At 44.5% G+C, this 21495-nt stretch overlaps 1 protein-coding gene and 1 long non-coding RNA gene across 8 annotated transcripts in view; both read left to right on the top strand.

Moving 5' to 3' along the window:
• Positions 1 to 21495, top strand: part of LOC144326116 (uncharacterized) — a 276840-nt gene that overhangs the window by 51144 nt on the left and 204201 nt on the right. The gene's annotated exons all lie outside the window — the stretch shown is intronic.
• ODF2 (outer dense fiber of sperm tails 2) overlaps positions 1 to 21495 on the top strand; it is a 40626-nt gene that overhangs the window by 14146 nt on the left and 4985 nt on the right. For 6 of the 7 annotated variants that reach the window (XM_077922644.1, XM_028714493.2, XM_028714499.2 and 3 more), the window contains 13 exons: positions 441 to 631; positions 1810 to 1939; positions 4686 to 4817; positions 8051 to 8125; positions 9128 to 9199; positions 9370 to 9486; positions 11454 to 11639; positions 13132 to 13241; positions 15027 to 15162; positions 16105 to 16215; positions 18094 to 18198; positions 18476 to 18634; positions 20813 to 20913. In XM_077922644.1, the coding sequence (XP_077778770.1) occupies positions 441 to 631; positions 1810 to 1939; positions 4686 to 4817; positions 8051 to 8125; positions 9128 to 9199; positions 9370 to 9486; positions 11454 to 11639; positions 13132 to 13241; positions 15027 to 15162; positions 16105 to 16215; positions 18094 to 18198; positions 18476 to 18634; positions 20813 to 20913 (1625 nt within the window). The other variant, XM_028714500.2, reaches the window with a different exon arrangement.

Genomic DNA, 21495 nt, shown 5'->3' with positions numbered 1-21495 from the left:
TTACGACTGGACCTAATGGTCAGGGGTCCCTTTACCTTTATTAAGAGGATTATTGACTTGCTCTTCATGTAATGGCCACCATGTAAATTGGTATAACGTGTGTTTCCCTGTTCAGTTGACATCCTCCAAATTTCAGCCCTGTAAGAATTAAGACCTGGGGGCATTTAGTCTAGATGCTACGGTACGCTGTAACAATGGAACAGCTCCAAGTACAGGGGTTCCGTTCAGGTGACCAGTTCTCACTTTCTGCATTATTAGAGCCCACCTTCCTGTTGGGCAAAGCAGAATTTGTTCCACTTTGAATGGGCTGAATGAATGGGCAGAATTGTGATATTTCCTCTTTTACTAAAATCTTGCTAAATTTGTTGGCCAAAGTGTTTTTGTTTTCTGATATATTGTGGGTGAAAATTTTTTCTCTCTCTCTCTGTTGAATTTGTTAGATGTGTCCTCAGATCTGTCCTCAGATCAAAATGCCAAAGCGGGATGATGGGCGATGTGTGGCTAAGCGTCTCCTTGAAGAGCAAAAGGAAGAACTGGACGAGGTCACGCAGGAACTGGTGGAGACAGAGCATGAGAACACTGTTCTCCGGCGCAATATTGAACGTATGAAGGAGGAGAAAGACCTTAGCATGTAATTAAGCTTTTGACCCTTCCTATCTCTGTATATCACTGGGTTTGGGAGAGCAGCTGTGGGCAAAACCCATGGCCCTTTACAATTTACAGGTGGTTGTGGTCGTGCAGGAGTGGGTTCTTATTCTCTTTCGAAGCAGGGTTATGATTTTTACACTTGGCCTCTTTCGTTGGGAGCAGCCTCTGTCTGCTTCAGCGTAGCAGGGCTTTCTTGGAATAACTGATCTGAACCATTGCAACCAAATATCCCTGACATAGCCAAGATTCAGCAGTCTGGGTGGAAGCCGCTGAAAATGGCAACTGTATTGTATGCACTGTTACTCCTCCACCTCTATTGTGGGGCCTGTGTCAAACCAGGGGAAATGCCCCCATTTGTCCCAGACAAGTGCTCATAAGCACCAGCAGAACTGTCAGTAGAGGGTCAAACTTCTCATGATAGACTGCAGTTCCTGGGCAGCTAAGAGCATTTGGGGGACGTGGTGTGACCTATGCCTTCTGCTGTTGTTGTAATTATGTTGTTCAGGCTCAGTCTAAACATGTGGCAGAATCCTGAGTTGGTAGGCTGTGCTTCTTCATGGTGAGAGGCAAGGAATTCTATGACTTTAAGTACCTCCTTGGGATGCAGGTGGTGCTGTGGTCTAAATCACAGAGCCTAGGGCTTGCTGATCAGAAGGTCGGCGGTTCGAATCTCTGCAACGGGGTGAGCTCCCGTTGCTCAGTCCCAGCTCCTGTCAACCTAGCAGTTCGAAAGCACATCAAAGTGCAAGTAGATAAATAGGTACCGCTCCAGCGGGAAGGTAAACAGTGTTTCTGTGCACTGCTCTGGTTTGCCAGATGCGGCTTAGTCATGCTGGCCACATGACCCGGAAAAACTGTCTGCGGAAAAACTGTCTGCGGACAAATGTCGGCTCCCTCAGCCAGTAAAGCGAGATGAGTGCAGCAACCCCAGAGTCGTTTGCGACTGGACTTGTCAGGGGTCCTTTACCTTTACCTGTTTACCTCCTTATAATTGTTTCAAGATTCCTTATATGTTTAAAACTGGCACATCAGGGCGCAATCTCCAGCCTAGTGTCTTTTCTAGCCTTTTTTTACAAGGCATAGGGGATTTAATAAGTTTTAGGTTAAAAAATGAATAAATAATAATAATAATTTGAGGATTAACACATTATTCCTTTCCAGACTTCAGAAGCGGCACTTGATGCACGAGAAAGAATGCTTGATGTCCAAGCTAGTGGAGGCTGAGCTGGATGGAGCAGCTGCCGCCAAACAGATTAAGGCCCTGAAGGACGCTATCTGCAAACTAAAATCTGTATGTGCCAGTCCAGAGTAGTGCATAGAAGCAGCTTTTCAAAAGGTGGTGGTTGGGATCATCCCCAAGGAGGAGCAGGCGGTTTCAGTGGGGAGTCTGGTGGCTTCCCTTGGTCTCTTGACTGGGAAAAGAGCAAAAGCGCGGCAGGCTGCTCCCCTGGCCGTTCCCAGGTGGTGTTGCTTAAGCTTGTCTAGATGTACAAGGAAGATGAGGTGGTAACACTGCATTGTGCACCACTTCAGAGTGCAGGGGGAGGTTGGATGTGGAGCCCCCGGAAAACTGTTCTGCTCATGAGACAGGGCATCCCTTGTGTCTTGGTTCTCTTTTTCTGCTGATGCACCCACTCCCACTCCAGAAATCCTATCCAGAGCACTGGGTGGACCCTCCTGAACAATACAGGACCTGGCAGGGGAAACCGAAGGGAGAGTTGTAGGCCTGGGTGACCTATTGATATATTGCTCAGGGCTGGTATGAGAGGGAGACCACGATGGTGGTTTCACTCAGCAGTTTATCGTGGATGAAACTGCTGCCTCCTCTGCTACCAGCATGCTGAGGGGGAAACAAACTGCAGCTGGGCGTTGGAGGCAGAGGGACTCCAAAGCGGTGGCTGTTTCACCAGTGATATACCATCAGGTGAAACTGTCATCGTGGTCTGTTCCTCTCACCAGCAGAGGGAGAAAGAAGCTGCATCAGCGAGGCATGATACAGCTTGTTCCGCCCTTTGCTTCCTTAAACTGCTTGGCTGAAGAGTGCGCCTCTGCCCTCGCCTCAGCCAATCAGTTTTATGGAGCCCCTGGACCTGTCACCGGCTCACACGAGCCAGGACTGGTGGGGGCTCTGTTATGTGCTCTCCAGCTGTGAGAGCCTCATTTCGGCTCCTGCTTGCACGTGAGTAGGAGCATGATCGCGGCTGTTCAGATGGGGAGGTGCGGGCTTCATCACAGTTCTCCACTCGGGTGCATGTCTGTGTTCCCATTAACGGAGATGTTGAAAGGAGCTCCCACTTGCCTGTTAGACTTGTCCCCAGCTCCATTAGACTCCACCCCCCCCCCCCGCCTTGCGGATTTAGCCCAGAAGGGTGAGCTGTGTCTTTCTTCTCAGGGTGAACAACCATCCCACAAAGAGGCAGCGTGCCTGAGGGAGCTTTACAAAGGACCCCTCAAGGTTCCTGTTGCTCCTTGCTCAGCCCACTGCGGGCAGGAGCCTTTCCACCCTCCAGCTGATCAGCAGGCTGGGGCCAGTTGCATTGGCCTCATCCTATGAGGTGCTGGAGTCAAAAGCACCTCAGCTGCCGTGGTGAGAGCTGCTGCAGTCTCACCGGCTGGGGCCAGTATAGCTTCTTTCAACATTGTAGTTTATTACCAAGTAGAGATGTTTGGGTGTTGGAAACCTAACATCACCCAGCCCTAGAGAATTGGCAAAAATTGCTTCATCTCCTCTTTTTGTTTTCAAATGCCACTGCTGGTTCTGAACTGCTTCAGCTGAAGGAAGGACATCTGATTTCTGAAGGCACCTGTGGATTCAATTCAATAAGTTTTGAATCATCTGCTCCCTTCCCTGTTTTATTAAACAACTGCAAATAGATACACATCAAGGAGGGGGGTTCAGTCCCAGCCCTTTACCTGCTGTGCTGGTCTTTACAGTGTAGTTTTTTATTTGAGGAAGGGGGAGCCCCAAGCATATGATTTCTGCTCTGCTCATCCATCCTTCCACATTGTTCTTATGTGTGTACAAACCAGACCCTCACAAATGAGGGCACCATGCTTCCTACATAATGTGTGTGTGTGAGGGGGGGGGGCGACCTCTTTAGCTTCCGGGGCCAGATCCTTATCAGGAAGGGACTAAGAGAGGCAAGTCTTGCAAGCAAAGGAGGGAACTTCTCCAGTGCTCTGACTTTGCTTAGAAGGGAAGAAAGGTGAGAGTTGCAAAAGCCTTTCAAGTACCCAATCTCAAGCTCCCACCTTTAATCCTGCTGCTTAGGCTGTGTGATCCTGTTCCCATTACAGCAGCAACAGAAGATTAAACTTTGTCCTCCTGCCTATTAGCTGATGTCACAAGCGATGCCAGCTGATGGGTAGATGGGCACAGTTTGTGGAAAAACTTGTGGCAAGCATGGTTTGAGTTAAAACCTGGCCAAGCTAAATTGTGCTCCTTGCATGGCTGTAACAGTTGACTGCAGCAGTTCAGTATGTCTTCTGGTTCTCAAGATCCATATTAATATGGGTGCTAATTCCTTCTAGGAAACTTCCCTGCTGATTTCATTGACAGCAGAGGATACTTTTTAGTTCCCGGTGTAAGAGTCAACTTTTGTATGTGAAATTGGGATAAGTTGGAGCGAAATGTCTTGGCGCTTGCTCTACACTCACAGTTCTCAATAACTGTGTGTACTAAAACAAATTAGTTTCCAAGTACAGACTTGGCTTCCTAATTAAACAGTGGCATCTCTTTATTCAATCCTACATCTTTAATCAAGTTATGAATTGATCAGTTAATATCTGCAGCTTTGCTCTGCTAATCTTAGATTTCACAGTAGGTGAGGTGGCAAATGTAAAGCACTGTGCAACAACTTTATTTTTAAGTACTTGAATAGCAGAAATAGTGGATCTTTCTGCCATCCAAAACTTGCCCTGAAGCTGTTTACACATGTAGCTGGCAAAGCCTTGTTGAATAAAGATTTGGAAGCTATACTGCTGGATAGCAAATCTGATAGCCTTGGCTTTGGTTTTTTTTTCCTTCCTCCCCCCAGGAGAAGAACATGACAGTCTCGGACATCAACACACTTACTAGACAAAAAGAACTGCTGTTGCAGAAGTTAGGTACTTTTGAGGAAACCAACCGTACGCTCCGAGACCTGCTTAGAGAGCAACATGGTCGAGAGGTGAGTGAGGACTGAAACACCTGCTCTTTGGTACTGATTCCTATTTTTCTTTGGACTCGACCTAAAGAACAGTGCATAGCAAATATGCCTACTAGTAGTTTTGCACAAACAGGGTAGTAGAAGTGCATAGTGCTGTTACGGGTAAATTCCTGTCTGGTTCTCAAAATCTGCTTATGCAAGAGGAAATGCATCTTTAGGAAGCTGTCTTCTACTGAGTAGGCCTACTGGTACATCTGACTCGTCTCCCTCAGGGGTAGCTATTGTGGTGCCTCTAGAATCTAAATCAGGGGTCTGCAACCTAAGGCCCATGGGCCACAAGCGGCCCACGGTGGTTGCTTAACCAGCCCACGAGCTGCCCCTGAACCGAGCCGCACACTTGGCGAGTCCCTGCATGGCACCAGAAATCACGTCTGCACAGACACCGGAAATCGCTGTTGTTGTTTTTTTATTTTTTTTATTAAAGATTTTTATTGGATTTTCAGTTACAAAGTCTGGAAACATATAAGACATATTAAAAAGAAAGAAAAACAACAACAAGAAAAAGAAAAAAAGATAAAAAAACCAACTTTCAGAAAACATTTTTCCATAACCAACTGGACTTCCCCACGTCTCCCTCACCGTGCGTTCCTCACAATACACATATCAGCAAATTATTCCCTTATTTCATATCATATTGTACCTTTCAGATATCATACTTCAAAATTTAAAGTACTTTTTGTCAATAACTTGTACTCTGAAATAAATATAATTTAATTTAAATTTCAATCTTTTCTTGCTTATAACTTACTTTCCTAATCACTGAATCTGGTTGCTAAAGCTAACATTTCCAAATCATGCAAATTCTTAGCATTCATTCAACTTATAATGTTTTTGTAAATAGTCCTTAAATTTTTTCCAGTCCTCTTCCATTATTTCTTCTCCCAAATCTCGGATTCTGCCAGTCATTTCAGCCAGTTCCATATAGTTCATCAATTGCATCTGCCATTCTTCCAGTGTGGGTAGATCTTGTAACTTCCAGTATTTTGCGATGAGTATTCTTGCTGCTGTAGTTGCATACATAAAGAAGGTTCTGTCTTTCTTTAACACCTTTTGGCCAACAATGCCCAGGAGGAAGGCCTCTGGTTTCTTAGGAAAGGTGTACTTAAACACCTTTTTTAGCTCATTATAGATCATTTCCCAGAAGGCCTTCACTTTTGGGCAAGTCCACCAAAGGTGAAAAAAGGTCCCTTCAGCCCCCTTACATTTCCAACATTTATTATCAGACAGGTGTTATATTTTTGCGAGCTTGACTGGGGTCATGTACCACCTATATATCATTTTCATAATATTTTCCTTCAAAGCATTAGATGCCGTGAATTTCATTCCAGTGGTCCATAACCTTCCCCAGTCTTCAAACATAATGTTGTACCCAATGTCCTGAGCCCATTTTATCATGGCTGATTTGACTGTCTCATCTTGAGTGTTCCATTTAAGCAACAAGTTGTACATTCTCGAAAGTACCTTAGTCTTAGGTTCTAACAGTTCAGTCTCCAATTTCGATTTTTCCACCTGGAATCCTAATTTTTTATCCGACTTAAATATCTCTTGAACTTGAGCATAAAGAAACCAATCCTGCACCCTATTTTTTAATTTTTCAAAGCTCTGCAGCCTCCAATTGTCTCCAATTTTTTCTATAATTTCCCAATATTTCGGCCAGCCGGCCTCCATATTGGGTCGACACCGGAAATTGCTGTTGAACCAGCTCTTGCTAGCCCTAGCTGTCGTGGCCAGTGGTCAGGGTTTGGTGGGCATTGTGGTCCAGCATCATGTGGGAGAATTGTGGGTTCCCTATCCCCACCCCATTTTGATGCAGTACATATACACAAGGTGTAGAGCAGCCCTTCGGTGTGACAGAAGGATTTGGATTACATTTTCTGCGTTATGATTGCGTTTGACTATCCGGTATGTTACACCAGAGAATCCTAAACTGGTCCAAGAAAACACAAATTTTCTGATCAAAATATCTAGGCAGATTGCAATGCTGATCATTCTCACAGTCAGCTTGAAGTGTCTTGGATTGCTTGTTTTATGTTTGCAAAAAGCACAAATCTGAAGCTGGGATATTTTTGGTAGGGAGCGTGGTGATGACGGGTGACCTTATGGCTAAACAGCAAGGGAAAGGAATGCAGAGCACAAGGCTTTTCCTTTCCTGCGTGCAGCTTTCGTTAACTTGCGTGTGCACATTTTTGAGGTAGTAGCTGTTTGAAAACACAAATGGCAAGTCTTTTGGGATTCAACATGTGGCACCAGATGCCACCTAAACTTAAATGTGCAATTGGCAAGAGAAATGGTTACAGCAGGGGTAGCCAACATGGTGCTTCCCCCATTTTTCTGGACTCCAATTCCTGTTGTGCCTGAATATGGGCCACTCTAGTCTGACAGCTACTAGAGGGCACCGTCTTGGCTATCTCTGGGTTACAATTAATACAGTACTTCCTGCTTTCTATACTCTCCCCCTAGGGATGGCCACTTCAATTTTTCCATGGTGCCCTTAAGACTTAATTACCCTTTCCCAACTTTCAAAAAAGATTTTATGATTGTGTGTGGTGTTGAATTGTATTTCTTTAATTTGCTGTTTTCATTTCATTTCTTTAATTTGCTCTTTTCATTTCTGATTAGTTTAGAATAATCTTGGACGCTCTTTAATCAAAAGGGCTGCCTATTAGTCTCCTGTATACTGTAGTAATAACACACAGACACAGTTTTGCTTATTTTGTACACCACTGTAGTGTTTCATAATGTTGGGTTTGCTAGGGAAAGGGGCACAAAGCAATAGTTTTCTTTTTCTTTTCTTTTTTTCCTTTAAATTTTTTTATTAGGTTTTACAATTTAAATTTATCATAGTCACATAAATCATATAAAAACAAAATTCAAGCAACCCATTCCCCACCCCCACCCCCGACTTCCCTCAACTTCCTCTTTCTGGCTTTTTGTACATACAATACTACTGCTTACATTATGTTATCTTAACTGTAGTCTTTTATTTACATATATTCTCATTACTATAATTTTATATCATTACGATATACCATAGTTTTCTTTTTGGTACAGAAGTCAGCGACACCCAGACCCCTTTCAGAAGCAACACCATCATTGCTCTGCAAAAGCCAGCCCTATAGGAAAAGGGATGGATTATTTTTTAAAAAAACCTTCCTTTTTGGTTTCTTCCTCTCTCTCTTTAACACTTTATGTAGAAAGACTCTCAGAAGTTGGCTGAGCAGCAGGCGCAACTAATGAAGAGGCTTACTGAAGCTGATGCCGAAAAAGCGGTAAATATATGCCAGAAATTCGCTCTCTGTGTTTCTTGCCTGTATATTGAAGGAACTTAAGATTATGTTCTTGAAACAGGAAAACAAGGTTGCCCTGGAGGTTAGTTTTCTAATGAAATGGCACTTGCCTCAGTTCCTTGATCTGTAAAATGGGGGAAATAATCTACCTAGGGCTGTTATAAGGACAATTGAGGACCAGTTCATCAATTAACATACATCTCTTGTAAACAGTCCCCAGAGGGAAATGAATCTTTGTTCAGTTCTTCTGCCTCATGAAGCTTTTTATTATTTTTGTTACAGGTGATTCTCAGCTTACATGGGGGTTATGTTCCAGGGTAAAGCAGAAATCATGTATAGGGAAAATGCATTGGGTTCAATGGCAGGTGGGATTGTGAAATCCCCCCCACCCCACCTCCCGGCCACCCAAGGTTCTGCACCCTTTCTATAATTTATTTATTTATTTATATTTGCACGCAAGCCAAGCATGTGTTAGTTGCAAGTTACCTTTACGTATTTCAATTAGTTATCCGCCCTTCATCATAGGCTCGTTGGGTTGGGTTACATCAACGTTTAGAAATGGAGCCTCAGTTTGCTCACTTTCCTGTTTCTTCCTTTACTTTGCTGTTGCGTCTGTTAGACTATAAGCCAGCAGTTAGGGCAGCTTTGTGAACAAGTGCAAAACAGTTACTTGCCCGCAAAAGAAAATTAATAATACTAGCCTGCTTTTCCGGGGGCGGGGGTGGAGTGTTCCATCCCTCCAGCAGCCTGCTTCATTTCTGTGCTGGGCACAGGGGAGGAAGAAGCCCTCTGGCACTCCACCACCGGCCCACTACGTGGCCTACATGGGGTTCCTTCTCGCCTATGGCTACCAGGCTAGTACTTAAATACAAGATTGAAGTTGGGGTTGCTTGGTTGTTGCAGTTGTTGCACATCACCAAGGAAATTTTGAACACTTGACAAATAATTACTATCATCAACCACTGTGGGCTCTCTGTTTTGCAGCAATTGGTAAAAAAACTGCAAGAGAAAGAAAAAGAAGTTGATGATCTAATGGTTCAGATACAGACGGAAAAGGTAAGTTTTTCCCCAGAGGCATTTTATGCTGTGAGATGACGATGATGATTTATTTCTACCCTGCCCATCTGGCTGGGAAATGTCTACCTGGCTTCCCAGTGAAATTGGGGGGCAATAGGGTGAAGAAATCATCTTATGGACCTGCTTCCCTCCCTGCTCCCTTCTTTTAGGACCAAGCAAAGACCGCATCTGAACTCTCCAAATCCATGGAAGCCGTGAGGGGCCACCTGCAGGCACAGCTGCGCAACAAAGAAGCTGAGAATAACCGCCTGCAGATCCAGATCCGGGTACAGTACCTTTGTGATATTGAGCAAACAGTGCCTAGTGCTCTACAGTCAGCCAGACGAAGTGGTGCAGTGGACTTCTCAGGTTGGGGGGTGGAGGAATACAATTATTATTTTAATGTTCCTTTGAGTGTGTGCGGTTTTAAGTTAGTACACGAAGAGGAAGACTGTGCAGAGTTTTTCCTCTGGTATGTGGTCACTTACTATGCGCAGAGGGCTTTTAACAGAGGAGCGCATTCGAAAGAAAAGTGTCACTACCTCTCTGGCACAGTCCAAAGTGGTACAGTTTCTTCTGCCATCACAAAATTCAGCCACCTCATTTTGCTGCACGTTTAGACTAGGCCCGAGTTCAGAATAGATTGTAGTGCATGAGGGGATGGGGACATGGCATTGGGTCACACACAGAATTCTATGCATTCTGCAAACAAGGCGACGGGCCATTTATTCCAGCAGGGGTATGGTTAACTTTTCGATGAATGGAAGCAGTTTGCCACGTTCCATGAATACAGTCACTTTGTGGCCCAACTTGCACCCCAGTTTCCCCAGACTCTATGCATACCACACCCAATAATTAAATTCTAAAACCTGGATTTTGCAGTGCCCTCATGGAATTCATTTATTCATGTGAGTTGAGCTTTACCCAGGCTGTGGAAGCCCTGTCTTTTTCTCAAAGTGATGGTCTCAGAATGAGGAAGTTGTTTCAGACAAAAGGGAGCCTCTTAAAATAGTGCCTACTGCCTGCTGTTTTTATAAGTTCTTATATTAGAAGTAATTCATAAAAAAACTGCCCAGTTAAATGGTGGTTCTTTTGTATTTCTATGTAGGACAGTACTTAGCTAGATGTACCATTGGTCTCACTCAGTTTACTTGAGCTTCCCATGCTGATGGATGCTTCCTGTCCTCTTACATAGCTACTTATAAACTTTTAGCTGGTGCTTTTTTCTGCTAAAGAATCCAGTAGTTTCTTGAGCCACTTTGGTCTTTAGGTTTATTAAATTTGTGCATCTCTTCCCGGTCCTGAAGCAAGAAAAATAGGATAGAATAATAAAATTACAGAAACAGACATATCATGAATGACAATATATATAACAATATAATTTTAAGGGACGCGGGTGGCGCTATGGGTAAAACCTCAGCGCCTAGGACTTGCCGATCGCATGGTCAGTGGTTCGAATCCCCGCAGCGGGGTGAGCTCCCGTCATTCGGTCCCAGCTCCTGCCCGCCTAGCAGTTCGAAAGCACCCCTAAGTGCAAGTAGATAAATAGGTACCGCTTTCTAGCGGGAAGGTAAACGGCATTTCCGTGTGCGGCTCTGGTGCTGGCTCACCAGAGCAGCTTCGTCACGCTGGCCACGTGACCTGGAAGTGTCTTCGGACAGTGCTGGCCCCCGCCCTCTTAAGCGAGATGGGCGCGCAACCCCAGAGTCGGACACGACTGGCCCATACGGGCAGGGGTATCTGGGGCAGGATGCTAGAACAGATGCAGAACCACTGTAGAACCCCAAGTTTTTGTATCCTTCTTTCCCTACTTCTGACCTAAATGATATTATAAAGGTTTATAAAGGTTTATAATATCCTTTAGGTCAGAAGTAGGGAAAGAAGAATACAAAAACTTGGGGTTCTACAGTGGTTCTGCATCTGTTCTAGCATCCTGCCCCAGAGCAGTGGTTTGCCCCAGATCCTCCAGAATAAATAGACAGACAGCTAGAGATTATAGTAGAAACTTTTGGTGGTAGGAATAAGTGTGAAGAAAGGGGTGGCAGAACACATCTTCCTTCTATATACCAACTGAGAAAAAGATGCAGAACTAAGACTGTGTACAACTAGTTCTACTAGGTCTTTGGATAGTATAAGACTGGCCTGAGACATTTCTCTATGCTCTGCTCTCAGCTCTTGCAGGGAGGAAAAGTTAGTCTTTGGCTGCCTGAACCGCAATTAATTTCTTCATGTACCCTGATTGCCTTCCTTTCAGAATCTGGAGCGTGTTGCAGCTCAACACAAGGCAGAAGTGGAAAATATCATGGAACAGCTGAAAGAGCTGAAGACGAAGACTGAGCGTGACAAGGACGCCCTGAAGAATGCAATCAAGGCCCAGAAAGAGCGAGCGGAGCGCAGCGAGGAGTATGCAGATCAACTGAATGCCCAGCTGGCAGAAAAGGTGATGGTTGCTCTGGTGCCTCCATGCCAGGGCATCACTTACTATTGGGCCAAAGTTTTGTGGAGTGGCTTCCCCACACCATTTATTTTTTTCATTTGAGGACACCAGCAATAAGGACGGAAGAATGTTACCTGGGAGCTCCCCATAGGCTTATGTACTTCCTCCCCATCTTCTTCTTCCTTCTGTTCTTCTCACCTTCCCTTCCTGTCCAACATTAATATGGCTTAGTGTTATGATGCACTGGAGATAAATGACAACTGTGGTTAGTTCTCAACCAAAATAGCTTTTAATTCTTGATTTAAAGCAAGGTATACCGTATTTTTTGCCCTATAGGACGCACTTTTTCCCCTCCAAAAATGAAGGGGAAATCTGGGTGCGTCCTATGGGGCGAATTCAGGCTTTCGCTGAAGCTTGGAGAGAGAGAGGGGTTGGTGCACACTGACCCCTCTAGCTCTCCAGGATTCAGGAAGACATCCGCAGCCTAGGCAGCCCTGCAGGAGGTCCCGCAGGGCTGTCTAGGCTGCGGATAGCAGCCTGCCGCCCAGCGTGCGGGGAGCCCTCAAGCAGAGCGCCCCGCCCTCTGGACAGACATCCGCAGCATGGGGAGCCCTGCAGGAGTTCCCCGCAGGGCTCCCCACGCTGCGGATAGCAGCCTGCCGACCGGCGAGCGGGGCGCCCTCAAGCAGAGTGCCCCGCCCACTGGACAGACATCCGCAGCGTGGGGAGCCCTGCAGGAGAAGCAGGGTGCCCCTCGCCCCAGGCAGACATCGGCCAGCCCCACAAGCTCGGGGGACAGCAGAGAGGCGCAGCGCCGCCATCCCGCTGTTCCTCGACCTGGTTCGGTTTCCCCAACCTGCTTTTGGGGGGGAAATAAAGGGAAATTTTTTTCCCTTTATTTCCTCCCCCAAAAACTAGGTGCGTCCTATGGGACGGAGCGTCCTATGGGACGAAAAATATGGTAATCAAAGTCATCGCTGCAGATGTAACTCTGTGCCACCCTTGTGAAAGCTGAAAAGGAAAAGAAGGGGAGAATCTGCAAAGGGAATGAGCATGCTGTTGACCACTTAACCTGGTTAGGACATTGAGGAGCATTTGATCTGTATTGGGCTTGCCTTGATCTTCTAGGCTTGGCTTTGGCTGAAGGTGGCTAGAAGTACAGGGCTGCTGTGAAAGTCTACAGTGGACCCTCCGGATACGAACTTAATTGGTTCTGGGGGTCCTTACGTACCCCGAAAAGTTTGCAACATGAGGCGCTGCTACTGCGCACTCATGTGGCACGACAGAGCACTTCTGTGCATGTGTGCATGGCAAAACCCAGAAGTATACACTTCCAGGTTTGCCACGTTCACAACCCAAAAGTTACGTTACCCAAAGGTCCATTGTATTTGCTTTGTACAACTTGTCATTAGTGTGGGGTGTCAGACGAGTTCTTGTTTTCTATGCCAAACAATGTGGCTGCTCTTCTAACCTTGCCTGTTGCCTTGCTTGGCAGGACAACTATGTTGCTGAGGCGTTGTCCACCTTGGAATCATGGAGAAGCCGCTACAACCAGGTGGTGAAAGACAAAAGTGATCTGGAAGTCGAGATTGTGATGCTGAACAGGTGAGAGCTGTGCTGTCCCATTTGGAGCTGGCTCCCAAAACGGCTCGCGTGGAGGGATGGACGGGAGACAGCACAACACTCAGATCCAAAAGATTACTGTGGACTCCTGAAGAAGCCACTGGGCTCCATCAGCCCCAGCCAGCATAGCCAATTGTTTGGGGTAGAGGGAATTTAATGTCCAACGACACTGCAGAGCTACAGGTTCCCCATCACTGCATTACTCTCTTTTTAGTTAGTTAAGAAGGTGACGGCCATATGTCCTGGCTCTCTGTCATTTCTGTTTCCTCCATGACTTGTGACTGCAATTCTGCCAGCTCTGTGATTTTAGGATTTTTTAAATCCATTCAGAACTGTGTTGTGTACAGCATATAATCCTGTTGGTGCTCTGTGCTAAAGGGGGTTCAAATTGTGCGATTTTGCAATAAGTCACAGAATGCTGGTATTGGCTTCTTTGCATTTAGTCTGCTTTCAAGGCCTAAGTTGTCAAAGAATGTGGACTTCTTTGCAGAAAGGCTGAAGGAATGACAGGAGATCAGGTTATGAAACGGGGTGTGGGGTATGAAAGACAACAGTTGCCTGCAGAGAGGACAGTCTGGTCTGAAAAGTGTTCCGAGGGCCAGAAAGAGATGCCAGCGGGCCCTCAGATCTGACATTAACCACCCCAGTGTAGTGAAACAGGCAAGTAAGAGCCTTGCACAAAAAAATTACTGCCAGTAAAGACAGAGAAGTTGAATCTCTATTTATGTCTATGAGTGAGGTATTTTATAAATTTTGTAAGCCACTCTTGGTATGTTCTTTTAAATGGAAACTTTGAAATTACTTTTTTTTAAACTTAGCAAATAAAAATATCCAGTATTTCACTACTGACATTATGAGACAGATCAGTATGATTTTTTGATTGTGGACTTGGGTTTAAATTCCCTAATATGAAAGAAGCTAAATCCATTAATTAATATTGAGCAAATCTAAGTATTCTATACAATTGCCAAAACTGAGGAATATTCTTGCACAGTGGTTGTTCCTAGGATCCAGATAGCTTGAGTGCAAAGGGGAATCCATTAGGAAATCCAAAGTGAAATGATTCCAGTAGCTGCTCCTTGGCATTTGTGGTGTCAGAAGATGTTTGGTCTCCCCTGGAGGCCTGGGTTGAAATTGTGACCAAGCCTTCTTAGCTCAATTCATAATATCCGAGCTGGCATACCATGGTTTGTTTTTTGCATTTCAAGTTAGGATGGTAGACTAGGATTTGATCTCAGTTTGACATTAGGTGTGAACTAATCCCATGTCTTCCAAAGATCCTGTGCCCCTTGCATGCAAAGCTTGATATATTTTGGCTGTCATGGGTCCACCTCTAAAGGGAGATTGAGACTGCTCTTCCCATGTGAATAGTAGCACAGTTGAGTGGACTTACCTTAGAGTGAATTCCTAGGTCTGGTTCTTTTCAAGTTCCTTGGCCAAATGAAAGGGGATGGGTTGCATGTGGGAAGCTGCTCTAATTTTTCCAGATTATTGATAAATATATAAACGTTAATCTCTTTGCTGCAACACCCTAACCCTTACACAACACTGGCTGTCTCTAACAGGGCCAGGCTGTCTGTCGCCCTTCAGTTGTTGTTAGATTCCCATCAGCCCCAGCCAACATCTGGAGGGCAATAGATTTCCCTCTTCTGCTATATGGGAATCATGTGCCTTAAAATGATTGTCATCTTTGTGAAATTCTGCTTTGAACTGAGACTGCGTCTTTCTTCCTTGGACTAATGTATCTTTCCCTGACATGTATTCAAGCCGTATTTCAGACATGGTGGAACAGCAAACCACTATGGAAGACAAGATGCGGGAAGACAGAGATGCCATGGTGGACAAAATGCACCGGCAGGTCACAGAAAGTACCTCATTAAAAATGGAGAATGAGAGGTTGAAGGTTGGTAGAGAAAAGTTCTCATCTTCACCATGCTGAGGCCTTCCAGATGTTTTCGGCTACAGTTCTCATCAGCCCAGCATAATGCAATCATGCTAGCTAGGACTGTTGAGAGTTGTAGTCCAAAACATATATACTTAGGGCACAATCTGGTCTAGTTCTGCTAGGGGCATCTCCACCATCCTTTTAAAATAACTTCCAATCATTTCAGTGGAGATAGTGCTGGAGATGTTCCACATGGGATTTGTTTGTTTGTTTATTTTATTGCATTTTAATCCCATCTTTTTTCCAAGGAGCTCAAGGTGGTGTAGATGCTTCTCCCCATTCCTCCTCTTTTTAAAAAAATCATTTTTATTAATTTTCCAATAAAAAACATCCAATTAACATATCCAATCATAATCCAATTAAAATAAAAAACCAAAATTAAAAAAAGACCAAATTATAATCCAAATCGTAAGTCTGGATCTCTGAAGCATATATCCAAATCTCAGTCCTGCCCCTCCTCATTGTTTCCATATTTTCCACAACCCGATTTTAACGCTTTAAAATTCTCCATCCCTGGCTCTGCGATTCTCAATTATGTCAAACATCATATATCCTTTCATCCATCAAATACAGCTTTATTTGTGTATATATATTTTTCCAACTGTCTTTTTAACAGTGCAGCTTCCCCTGACTCTATTCCAGTCTGGGCTGTTATCCAAGTCCCCCCCCCCCTTCCTCCTCTAATGCCCACAACAACCTGGTGATGTATGTTAGGCTGTGAGTGAGTGATTGGCTGAAGGTCACCTGGTGAGCTTCATGGCCGAGTGGAGGATTCGAACCCTGGTCTCCCAGGTTCTAGTTGACAGTCTTAACTGCCTACGCCAGGAAGGAGATGCTTGTTGTACAGCCCAGCAGTCCTTTCTCTTCTGACTGAACACGTCTCTCTTCTGGTTTCTCCAGAATAGCATTCTGCCGGTGGAGGAAAAGTTGAATAAAGCTCAGCAGGAAATAGCAATGCTCAAAGCATCCCTCAAGAACTACGAAGGGACAATTGAAAGTTACAAGAACCAGGTACTGCTCTCGAAAGACCTTTGGCACCCTCTTTCCTTCTTCGTCTTCTGGCAGGAATGCCCTGCTGAGCTCCAAAACCCTGGAACTTGGGGAGTGGGGCAGAGGTGCATTTTGGTTTTCAGGCATTCTGTGTCTTTTGTCTAAGCAAGTACTTGGCAATTTCCTTTCTAGATATTTGCAAGAGGTGGGGGTACCTGATAAGCACCTCCTCTTCTCCCTTTGTGTTACTGAAAGGATTTGAAGTTGGTCTGTTTCATTTTGTAGCCCTCTATTATTGGGAAACTGAATGTAGAAATAGTATATATCTTTTTTAAAAATAAAAAAATACCCCTACCCAAGATAGATTACAATATTTCAAAATCTGAGAGGTGCCCAATTGTGGTAGTAATTAAAAAGCAATAAACAAATGCACATCAAATACAGAGAATGATTTGAGAGCTGCAGAACATAAAATAGGCTTAAACTGGTTAGTTTTCTCAGGTGTCTCCAAAGGCTTTTCTTACTTGATTTTGAGCTTCTCTCACTCTGTTCTTGGCAGCAATGAAAGACTTGGGTGATGCAGATGCCTTGGCTTAGGCTAGGCTCATAAATGGCAACATTTACCAAGACCCTTCAGGTGCTTTGGACTACAGCTTCCATCAGACCAAGGCAGCACAGCTGTATGATGCTGCAGATGATGGGAGTTGTAGTCGAAAACATCTGGAGAGGACTCCAGCTTGGCAAAGGCCAACAAAGAGGAAAGCCAACAAACTGGAGCACTTCTGTATAAAAGCCTTGTCCACTAATTTAGAGCACCTTTTTATTATCTGAACTGTCACACTTGAAAGGGGTTTGTCTCACCTTGTAGTGAAATTGGGCTCTTTCAAAGTCTACGCATAAAGGGGCTTGCATGCAGGAGTAGTTCACAGATGCATGGGAATAATGGTCACTGCACATTTGGCCTCTTATATATCAGGTTCTACAGATGCTAGAGATTTTTTAAAAAAAAATTTTTTAAAGAAAAGCTAGAAATCTGGAGATTATGGCTCATGATGGATCCCCATGCCTCCAGAGCTTTTCTGTTGCTGGGTGTGTGGTGTTGTCTTTAAAGAGACAATGGGAGGATTCATTACTTTGTATCTTGCCCAGTCAGAGTGATTCACAGAACGATGGCCCCTGTGGAATTAACCTACAGTCATGAGCCCATCATTGTGGAATTATGAGGAGTAAAGCTGTAGGGTATGGATTTCAGAATTATATTCCACTCTTGGTATTTAGAGAGGAAATTGTCTCTAAAATATGAACCAAAGGCACCTGTATAGGTCAGAGCATGGGTAGGCAAACAGGCTTGGGGGCTGGATCCGGCCCAATCACCTCCTCAATCTGGCCCACGGACGGTTTGGGAATTAGCGTGTTTTTACATGAGCAGAATATGTTCTTTTATTTAAACTGCATCTCTGGGTTATTTGTGGGAAAATAGGAATTAGTTCTTCCCCCCCCCCCCAAAAAAAAATAGTCCAGCCCACCACATGGTCTGAGGGACGGTAGACCGGCTCACGGCTGAAAAAAGTTGCTGACCCCTGGGTTAGAGGTAGAGTTTATGTGTTCTAACACAAATGGAGAAAAGCAGTTCAGCAGGGCAGGTCGGTGTGTCTCCCTCTGAGTTCTGACTCCTTTAGGTGAGAACATAACTGCAATGACTTTTATTTTGAGGACTGATTAAAAAATGGAGTGTCTATGTGAACAAGACTTTTAATACTTTCTCTTCAGATTTCTCACAGTTGTGTTCACTAAACCCAAACTGAAACATGATCAATTCAGTTCCATTTGATAAAGTAGCTGCTGTACATGTTTGTCTTCTCCTTAAAAAACAACAACCCACCAACATATTTTCCCCAGGTGCTGAAAACGCGAATGGAAGCCGATGAGGTGAATGTGAAACTGGAGCTTTGTGATAAAGAGAACAAATCATTGAAAGAAGAAATGACCAAGGAGATTGAAAATGTAAGTGTCTGGTCTAAGCTGTAGATGAGCCATATAAAATCTGGAGGTTTCATGTGTTGTAGCTCCTGCACAGGAACTTTTCATGGAGTGTGAAAGAGAAGGAGCAGACTAGTACCTCACAAAAACATGAGAGGAATACCTCTTGTACATTTTGCATCGTATTTATCAGTTTCTACAAATGTTAGAAATTCAGCCTCATTGTTATCAGATCAATAGGTCTTGTGGCCAAGCACCCTCTCTTATCTTTAATTCCTGCTTTTTGCATTCTTGCTCACAGGCTCGTAAGCAGTTCCAGAGTCAAGTTGCTGAGCTAGAAAAGCTTCCTGAGATCTTGAAGATCACAGAGTCTAAACTGGCTGAGTGTCAGGAACAGCTAAAGAGTTACGAGAAGAAAAATATGGAGCTGTCAACCATGATCACAGACCTCCGTCAGCGGGTAAGGGATTGGCAGAAGGTGCCCACACGAACCCCAAGCCGAGGACCAAAATGAGCCTCTAGCATCAAGAAAATGCAATCTTTGTCTCTTGTCTCGTCTCTTTTTGAAATGATTAAACATCTGCACTGCAGAATAAAAGGACGTGTGGCATGTCTTTGTTTTGCTGTTTTGCTATCTGCATTTAAGCCTGCTGCTTTTCTCAGTCCACCAACACCTTCTCTGGCAAGTTAACAAATGGGTAGCCTTGTGAAAGCATGCAGTTAAGATCCACCAGCCCCCTTCCCGCTTTCATTTGTGGGTCCTTCCTTCATATGGCAATGCATAGGTTTCCCTGGGTTCTGTGTAATTGCAGTTCAAGCTAGAAACTTAAATTCATCAACAAAAAGTCGAATTTCTAGACCTCATGACTGAGAGGGATGAAAATTTGAAAATGGTTAGGCAGGTCTCTGGGCACTGAGTGGGATGGAGGAATCAAAACTGCGTACCAGAATATTTGCACATGTTGGCTTGTTTTGCATAATTTATTTATCTTGTTGTGGGGGGGGGGGGAGAAGGTGCAACCTAGGCATGGAACACTTAAGTAATGCCATTGAGGATTGCTTTCTTTCATTTTGAAGAAGGAAATAGAAACTGAAGTTCTTAGGATGCAAGCACTTCAGTTTCTCCTCCTGTGTTGTTCAGTCTTGAAATGCACACATCCTTGTAAGTGTGGTATGTGCTAAAATTGAAAGCAAAGACCTGGGCTGTGGGTGGTGGGGAGCTGCTGTGGTTCAGCTCATGGTGACTGGTTTAGTTACACTTGCTAAAGTTCCAGTCCTTTGGTCTTTCTGACAGTCAATGCTTCGTTCCCTAAGCCTCTCTGTGTGACCTTTTTGGCCTTAATTTTACAGCTGCTGTACTGTGCTTCCAAACTGACCCAAATTCTTCTTCTAAAGTCTTTCTTTTTGAGCCAGAAATCTTTATGCACAGTAAATCCATGTGAAATAAGCTCTTGGTGGATTAAATCAGATATTGGTTTTTTATATTAAATTGCATAGATTTATTTATTTTTTTGGTATGGGGTGCAAACCAGCATGAGCATAACATGTGCCTGACCAAAAGCACCTGAGCCTCCATTCCTTGTCAAAGGCAACTTCATCTTTTTAGCAACCCATGGCTAATTTTGCTCGGCTCCATAAACCTTTCATTCTGTGTGTGCTTGTGTGTGTGTGTGTGTGTGTGTGTGTGTGTGTGTGAGTGAGAGATTGTGATTTTTGCCTCAATCTGTGTGTGCTTCACTTTGCTTGCAGGTGGCTGGCGGCTCATTTGTGCAGCGCTGAGAAGAAAAAAAAATCATGCTGGATCAAAATAGGCTCTGAAAAGGCCACAAAAACAGGAACACGTACAGTGCTTAATGTGTGCAACAGGAGGTGCCTGGGCTCTTCCCTGCCCTGCAGCCATCCTTTGACCAGTGGGGTTGAGGGTGTGTGTGAAGGGGTTGCTGATTATAGTTGTTTAGTGGTGAGGCAAAGACACCTCCCTCAGAAGGCTGTCCCACCTCCTGGTACTGAAATCAGATTCTGCTCCTGGGATTTGGTCTCAAAGCACACAAGGCCATCACCTTGCTGAAGCTAAGTAGCTTTGGGTCTGCTCAGTACCTGGAAACCACATGTGGATGACCTTCCATGGTGGAAGAAGAAAGGTGCAATGTAAATAGTAACATTAAATAAGCACCAAATGAGCCCTGGTCCACTTAAGCCCTGAACATGGTAGTTTTTTCTGCTCCTTTTCTCTCTCTGTCTGTCTTTCTGTCTCTCTCTGCATGACTCCATTCTTGTTTCTCTAGGAAATAAAGAACGGGGAGATCTTGACATCAAAATGAGCAGCACCTGTCACTGGTAGCTTGGGAAGGCCTTAAAGACTTTACACATTTTCTACCTTTCCCCCTTCCTATTTTTTAAACCAATCTTTCGTTTTCGTATCTTGAATTGCTATGGTTTGATTTAATTGCATTGATTGTGTTAATTGTTTTGATGGTTTAATGTTGCCGTTTGCTTTATTTATATGATGCTGTGCTTGATATTATAGTGATTGCGATGTTTGTTGCTTTGTTAATGCCCATGTTAGCTGCTTTGAGCTGAACATTTGCTGTTGGAAAACCGGAATGCAACTATTAAATCAAGTCAAATCAAATTTCAGATTGAGCTTCAGGGAGACAAGATGGAGATGATGAGAGAGAGGTATCAGTCTGCCCAAGAAGAGAACAAGCAGCTGATCCTCAAGCTTGAAGAGCTGGAGAGGTTAGGAGCAATTGGGGAGGATGCCGCTTTGTCAAGGATGGGAGCAGAGTGATCAAAACTGAAAGGCTGTGTTGTGCAAATGTTTTCCTGTGCGTATAGATCCATCAGGTGCTGTGTCAGTGTTGAGTACGGAACTCTGTAGTCTTGTCATGGATGCTGGGCTTGGTGGTGATGGTGGGGAAGACAGTTGCTCTGGTTGGCACACCATGCAAAGCCCAAACCATGGCTCAGCGTGAACATAGGGAGTTCAGGACAGGAGTTCACAGCTGAGTCACAGCAGAGATTTGCTGCTGCCTACAGTGATCTTTGTAAGTCTGGACCTGGGGTCAGACTTTAACTCTCTCCAGATTAACTGTTGGCGGTCACTAGGGTTTGTCCTTTAGTTCCTGGCTTGTGGATTGCCTGGAAGAGCTAAGCTACAAGCCTGGGTTTGGACGACATGATAAGCCAAACTATGGTTTCGTTCAGTGTTGGTGCAGCAGCAAAACAACAAGGGAGAAACAAAATGGCCACAACCTCCTCTTCAGGAGCCCCCACACTTCTGCATTCGCTTACTGTGACATGCGAACCAGGCTACTGGCA

This window comes from Podarcis muralis, chromosome Z (assembly GCF_964188315.1).
Source record: "Podarcis muralis chromosome Z, rPodMur119.hap1.1, whole genome shotgun sequence".
In the NCBI taxonomy this organism is placed as follows: Eukaryota; Metazoa; Chordata; class Lepidosauria; order Squamata; family Lacertidae; genus Podarcis; species Podarcis muralis.
This window is presented reverse-complemented; position numbering and strand designations above follow the sequence as displayed.